Raw genomic sequence first — 7,478 nt, forward strand, 5'->3', positions numbered from 1 at the left:
CAAGGTTCCCATAAAGAATAAGTACCATATGTCTATAGTCAATTATCTTTTTATGGGGCTATATATTTTATGAAGTTGACTTAAGATTGGGATATCATCGATTACAAATTAATGCCAAGGATATTCCTAAAACAAGTTTTTGAACACGGTATGTACATTTTGAATTTCTTATGCTTCCCTTTGGGTTGAAAATGCTCTAGCTTCATTCATGACACTTATGGACACAGTCCTATGGCCTTGGGTAAATTTGTAATTGGCTTTTTGAAACGACATCCTTGTTTACAGTGATTCTAAGGAAGACCAGTTGGATAATCTTTGACACGTTTTTTATCTACTTAGGAAGCATACTTTGTATGCTAAGAAGAGAAATTGTGCCTTTATGCAAACAGAGGTGCAATATCTTGGTCGTATTATCTCCATTAAGGGTCATAAAATGGATCCTAACAAAGATGAGGCTATTTTGAAATGGCTCTTTCCAAAAAAAAAAAAAAAAGAGCTTCACTTTGTGTTGAAAATTCATACAAAATTATGCAAAGATACGAAGAAGTGCCTATGATCAACCAATCATAGGGTCAGGGTCATCAATTTACTTGCAAAATTATGCAAAGATACCAAGATCAACCAATCATAGGGTTAGAGTCATCAATTTACTTGCAAGCTGAACAACATACCTACATTGATAAGCTTAAGACCGCTTAAGCTACTGCTTCTATATTCCACATTGTTGATCCAAACCCTTTTTGTTTGGAGATTGATGCCATCAATAAGGCTATTGGTGTGGTACTACTTCAAGACAGTAGACATGTTTTTTGTGTGAGTAAGAAATTAGATGGTGCTCAATAGAACTAGTCTACGCATGAGTTGAACTATATGCCAATATTCATACCCTTCGTAGATGGAGCCATCATTTATATGGTGCAGAGTTTGCAATTGGATTTGATCACGAGAGCATTAAATGGTTTACTAATTAAACTAATTTAAGGGTCGCAAGGCTAGATGAGTAGAGATCTTTCAAGAATATAATTTCTCTTTACAATATCGTAAAGGTTGGCACAATGCATTACCACTATGTCAAGGAGAGAGAAGGAGAGAGTCTTACCTAGAGAGATCAGCTTGTCTTATGTTTCGACACAAAACAACTTGGTGAATCTATGCACAAAGGCATTACCTCGTGAGAAGTTGGAAGCTTTTTGTAAAGCTTTGGGTTTGCTTCCTTTTGTGGACTGATCACGTCCATAGGGCATAGTACTTACCTAAATTTTATGTGCCAGCTCTCCTTCACCACATCACTCTCAGGGGGGAATTTGTTGCCATATATATTGTAATGATGTGTGTGAACACACTTAGGACTGTCCTGGCATTTTTTTCCTTACTAAGAGGTTTTTTTCCCATGCTTTGTATACACGCCCATCACTATAGAGTTGTTTTAGCTTGTATTCACACACTTAGTAATTCACTATCGTGTGCCTTGAGTTATGTACACATTCCTACAACACTAACTCCAACAAGGATGCCTTCATCAAAACATAGGTTACTTGTGGTAGTCAGCAAGTAAAAAGACATTTCTTCCCGGCAATAACCTTTAGGGAAAAAAAGTACGCAAAGTTCTCATCCAAAACAACTCACATTTCTTAGAACATCTCTTTCTTTGTTCTATTTACAATAAAACATAAATAAAAATTTGACCAATACTCTAATGAGATTAATTGATATGCCGTTTTAGTTGTTGAGGATTAGGTGTGTCTTAGGTTTATTACCTTGTGATTGACTCTCTCTCTCTCTCTCTCTAACATACACAAATGAACACACTTCTGGCTCAACGATCATCAACACGTATTGCTCTCTATTATTAGAGGCACTTACTTCTGCCGTGAAACTCAAATCATTTTCCTATAAGGCAAAAAACTTTAATTGCTACATGAGGCCGTGTTCAATGTGAAATCATTGCTGCACTTCGATATGTGCTTGGGCTACAATGCACGACAAGGATGACATCCCTTTCAGATTTACACGAAAAAGAGTTGTGAGGCAATCCTTTAAACCTTTCTCGTCTCACATGAGACGAGAGAAGATGAGAATTTGAACGTGATAGGAATAATGTTAAGAGATCTCAGATCTACTGACAAGTTTTGAATTAAAGACCACCACACTTAGGTAGAAAGGTTATACCACTCTCCTCTTACTCAAACAAAATTACATACAAGGGAAGAGGGAGAGAACCTTTAACATCGTAGAACAATCCCAAGAGACCTACCCGACCAGTCTTGAACTCAAGGGCTGATTGATATATATATATATATATATATATATATATATATATATATATATATAGGGAAAATTACCAAAATAATATACCCCTCAAATTTCAAAATTTTCCAAAATACCCCCGATATTTTGTCGTAATGTTTCAAAATACCCCTCAAATTTTCCAAAATTCCCAAAATACCCTTGGTTGTGAGATTAAATTTTTCCAAAGATTAAAAAATTTGTACCTTCCATAAAAAGACTGATTGTCTATCAATACAAGATACTAAAACTAGAATTTGAGTAGGTTACGTAGGCTTTGGAGATGAATTGCTTCATTAATTTTTAGACACAAACACCCTTTTTTGTGAGGTAATTTGCGACAAATTACATGCTAAGCACTCAAACAAATCTTGATTGTCAAAAAAGAATAAAGGAATGATAAGCTTGAATAATTAAACCAAAATAGATACAAGGGTATTTTGGGAATTTTGAAATTTGAGGGGTATTTTGGGAATTTCCACAAATTAGAGGGGTATTTTGTAATTTTTAAGGGACCAATTGATTGAAAGCTTGACAATTTACAATAAAAAAATTCTTTGGACTACAAATTCTGCAAGTGAAAAAATTTATCTATTAGTGAATAAGGAAAGGTTGAAGCCTTTAAAATGCCAATAGTTAATATTTTAGGACATAAAATGTGGATGCTCACAATTACCTACAAATACATTCTTGCACATGCATTGTTTCTTCGCACTTGGAATATGTTTCTCTCTCTCTCTTAAGTGTCCCTTAGCTATTGCCTAATTTATTCAAATGAGGGCCATTAGGAGATAAACCACAAACAGGTGGAAAAAAAGACAAAATGCCTTAGAGAATGCACACATTTTCACTTAACACAGGCATTAGTAACTAAGCTCAGCACACTAAACATGCCAAACTCATCAGCTTATTACATTATTTAAAAAAAAGTGATGGAACAACTCTATAAGCAACAGTGAGGACTTGATGAATAGTAAGAATACATCAGGGCTACCACAGCCAAGAGTCGAGTCGAAAATCTAAACAACTCTCTTGGGGTATATAGATAGTTGACCTCCAACATAACCTTAAGAACTCCCTTGGGGATTGATAAACTCACTACTAATTATAATATAGTCCACTGCAATATTTTAAAATTAAAAACTAAGACACTGATTTATGGAATGGCCTCACAAGAATCAGCAGAGTCAGCACCCTAAACATGTCCCTCGTCGCTAATGCTCTGCTAGTATTCTTCTCCCTCACCATCCTCATCTCCACCTTCTTCACCCACTTCCTCATAATCCTTCTCTAAGGCAGCCAAATCTTCCCGAGCCTCTGAGAACTCCCCTTCTTCCATACCCTCCCCAACATACCAATGCACAAAAGCGCGCTTTGCATACATGAGATCAAACTTGTGATCAATACGAGAGAACACTTCCGCCACACTTGTAGAGTTGGATATCATGCAAATAGCTCTTTGAACCCTGGCCAAATCACCCCCAGGCACAACAGTAGGGGGCTGGTAGTTGATTCCACATTTGAATCCAGTGGGGCACCAGTCCACAAACTGGATTGTTCTCTTTGTTTTTATGGTGGCCACTGCTGCATTCACATCCTTTGGCACAACATCCCCTCTATACATCAGGCAGCAAGCCATATATTTGCCATGCCTTGGATCGCATTTTGCCATCATTGAAGAAGGCTCGAAAGCACTATTTGTAATTTCAGCAACAGAAAGTTGCTCATGGTATGCTTTGGCAGCGGAGATCACCGGGGCATAAGAGGAAAGCATGAAATGGATTCGAGGGTATGGCACAAGGTTGGTTTGGAATTCTGTCACATCCACATTCAAAGCACCATCAAAGCGCAATGAAGCAGTCAGGGATGATATCACCTGCAATAAGAAGATAGATCCAAAGTTTGAACAATTTTTGAAGTGCATGTAGTAGGCATACCACCAGGAACTTTGAAACCAATCAAGATCCATACGACAGACAATCATACCTGAGAAACCAGCCTATTTAAGTTAGTGTAAGTTGGCCTTTCAATGTCCAAAGAGCGCCTGCAGATGTCATATATTGCTTCATTGTCTAGCAACACTGCGACATCTGTGTGCTCAAGAAGAGAATGGGTTGACAACACACTGTTGTAGGGCTCGACAACTGAAGTTGAAACTTGAGGAGAAGGATACACAGTGAATCCTAGCTTAGACTTCTTCCCATAGTCCACAGAGAGCCTCTCAAGAAGCAAAGATCCCAAGCCAGAACCAGTTCCACCACCAACAGCATTGAAGACTAGGAAACCCTGCAGACCGGTGCAGTTATCTGCAAGCTTGCGAATCCTGTCCAGACATACATCTACAATCTCCTTGCCAACTAGCAAAACCAAAATTCCCTTGAGCAAGCTCATAGAGAGGAACATTGCAAGAAATAAGTGAAACCAGAAACAACCATAAGTCATGAATGCCATCACAAGGAAACTACGGATGATTATGCACATAATTCTAGAGCCTTGTGAGACACTGCACATTAAATTACTCAACTTAAACGGCATTTCATTGTTCCTAAAACACATACTGGTGTAATGACCACGGGCAAAATTGTTGGCGGCATCTTCCTTTCCACTAATAAGCTGTTCTGGATGGAACAGCTGCCGATATGTTCCAGTTCGCACTTCATCAATCACAGTTGGCTCCAAGTCCACAAAAATGGCTCGTGGCACATGCTTCCCGGCTGCTGTCTCACTGAAGAATGTATTGAAGGCATCATCACCTCCTCCCACGGTCTTATCACTTGGCATTTGACCATCAGGCTGCAAAAGGGGAAAGGGAACTTATTAAGAAGAGCAGCATCTTGAATAAGCTAAAGACGTGTTACAAAACAAAAGAAAGTAGACAGCGATGCTTAGCACAATCATGGTTTGATTCATGTAGCAAATAAAGGGTCAGATCTGCATCTTTTTGGCTTGACAACTTTAAGATGCATTGGAACAACCCGCCAAAGCTAATGCAGTATAAGAAGCAGGTCTATAGCCACACCTTCTCTGAAGTTTCTGAAGATGGAATGTTTATTGAAGCAAATCTGACTGGTGACTACCAAATCAAGGAGCCAACTGTTTGATGATCGGATAGAATACAAGAAGCACATGCATCAATGAGAAGAAATTCAAGGAATCTGACAAGGCAAAAGCATTAAGGAATGAAATCGAGCAGATCTGAGGTGCCAACCATAAACCATCAGCAGATCTGTGATATTTCAGCTTTGATGGTAGCTCCATTGCATAGTTTGAAGCCTTTGAAAGCTGTCTCGAGACAGCAGAGAAAATATATATAAGCATAAGTCTCAACAATGAGAAGATGTAGCACAAAAGGACGAGAAAGAACCAGTTTTCTTCCGTTAGGATGGATGTATGGCCCGCTCTGTATCTCTCACAATCTAGCTCTATTCAAAATTTAGCAGAAAGGGGTACGAGTAGAATGTACCTGGATGCCATGTTCGAGGCAGTAAAGCTCCCAGCAGGCATTGCCGACCTGGATACCAGCTTGGCCAATGTGGACGGAGATGCACTCCCTCATGGTGGATGTAGCAAAGAAACCTGGAGAGGGGAGCTCTTGAGAGGATGAAGAAGACGACCTTCACAAGCGCCACTGGTGAGTTGAGGGTACCATTTCAAATGTGGTTTCCTAGTTTATATCATTGGTCGTTGAGAAGTAGCCTTTCACATTCGTCCGCCTCCAACTCTAGAACAAGGTGATCCTAGTAACACCTATATTTCATACGGGGGAGAGTAATGGGAACGACGCTCGGGGCTGGGGAACGGGATCTCGAGGCGCACTAAACCTAACCAACACAAAAAACGAGGCGCACTGTCACGATTTGAACGTGTGACTTCGGGGTCCACGTTTAGGGTCACATGGGCTAACCACCTCACTCGCGTGCACATTGTGTATCCCAAACCATTTTTACGATGTAATATTGTGAGTTGATATGCATTGCCCACGTTGTCCAGGTTTAGTGTGTATCCAAGTTTAGTTTTTTAGCAGTCCAGGTTTAGTGCGTGTCATAGTTTAGTTTTTGAGCAGACATTTGCAGCTGTGATCTTTCGATCTTCGTGCGTGAACTTCCCCGCCCTTGATCGTATTTTAGTGTTAAGGCAAGGTGATACTCACCTCATAACAAGGTGAAGATTCATGCCCAACGACATTCTGTAACAATAAAATGACAAGGTGAAGATTTCACGGTAGAGAGAGAAAGAGAGAGAGAGAGAGGCTCTTCTTTATGCATTAAATTGTGGTAATGAAAGAGGGAGGAAGAAAGAGAGGTTATAAATATATATATATATATATATATATATATATATATATATATAGAGAGAGAGAGAGAGAGAGAGAGAGAGAGAGAGAGAGAGAGTTCCCTGGTGTGTGAAAGGGCAAGAAAGGAGCTATGAAAGCATTGGGAGGAACATGCTAGTAGCCACTAAGGGAGAAACTAGTTTGCCTTGATTGACTCACTGTGCAGATGGTGAGAAGTAAAATAGCGAAAGTGGTGTGGATTTTACCGCCTGGCATAGCTCGTGATGATGGCTCCATAGCATCTCTCCTCGAAGCTTTCACCAAAAGCTCTATGACCTCGCATCACAAATGAGATTTTGCATGAAAAGATGTATGAATGTAAACATTTTCACATTATAATACAAACAAAATGAGATGCATTTTGCATTTACGATGCTCGTGCCCATGAAAAAAAGAAAAAACCATACATATGTATGATGTGGAGTTGGCACCGTTCCCCGCCACTTTTATCCCCTTCAGTGTTGAAGGGGGACTTATGTTTCTCTTCCAGTGTTGGAGGGATTTTCTTATTGTAAAAATACTACAGCTTTACAAGGAAGAACTCACTACCGATGTTTTATGCAGACATGTATTATTCCACGTTGCCTTGCCGTGGCGTATTGTCTATGTGTTACTTTGTTGGGCATCACAAAAATTCTTCAGCCTTTGTCACCTTCATCTACAATCTTTTGAATAAGAATGATGTAAATTTATTGCTTAATTGTGTACATGATTTAATCTAAGTACTTTTGAGATCACACAAAAGAAACCAAAATACGGAATATAAGTGTAACTTTGGTATTGGTTGTACGGATCAACGCACAATCTTGGATGGAGCCGCTTCTAGACCTTCCTTACATTGTTCCGCCACCTTCCCACG

The 7,478-nt window shown here is 39.4% G+C and overlaps 1 protein-coding gene across 1 annotated transcript; it reads right to left on the reverse strand.

The window, feature by feature from the left end:
- Positions 1–3,232: 3,232 nt before the first annotated feature.
- On the reverse strand, positions 3,233–5,931 carry LOC147444482 (tubulin alpha-2 chain). The gene is made up of 4 exons (XM_086527082.1): positions 5,750–5,931; positions 4,845–5,079; positions 4,273–4,643; positions 3,233–4,162 (listed from the first exon to the last, which is right to left on the reverse strand). Exons 1-4 carry the CDS (start codon positions 5,840–5,842, stop codon positions 3,512–3,514), a joined length of 1,350 nt encoding a protein of 449 aa, XP_086383208.1. The 5' UTR covers positions 5,843–5,931; the 3' UTR covers positions 3,233–3,511.
- Between the last annotated feature and the right edge of the window lie 1,547 nt (positions 5,932–7,478).

This window comes from Adiantum capillus-veneris, chromosome 13, assembly GCF_014529385.1.
Source record: "Adiantum capillus-veneris isolate H3 chromosome 13, ASM1452938v2, whole genome shotgun sequence".
In the NCBI taxonomy this organism is placed as follows: Eukaryota; Viridiplantae; Streptophyta; class Polypodiopsida; order Polypodiales; family Pteridaceae; genus Adiantum; species Adiantum capillus-veneris.

What these genes read in the sequence shown, in the direction of transcription:
- LOC147444482 (XM_086527082.1), bottom strand. Translation starts at nt 5,842, where the DNA reads ATGAGGGAGTGCATCTCCGTCCACATTGGCCAAGCTGGTATCCAGGTC. An exon ending in TGCCCGTGGTCATTACACCA is followed by an intron (nt 4,644 to 4,844) that starts GTATGTGTTTTA and finishes TGGTTTTGCTAG; the next exon opens with TTGGCAAGGAGATTGTAGAT. An exon ending in TAAATAGGCTGGTTTCTCAG is followed by an intron (nt 4,163 to 4,272) that starts GTATGATTGTCT and finishes TTCTTATTGCAG; the next exon opens with GTGATATCATCCCTGACTGC.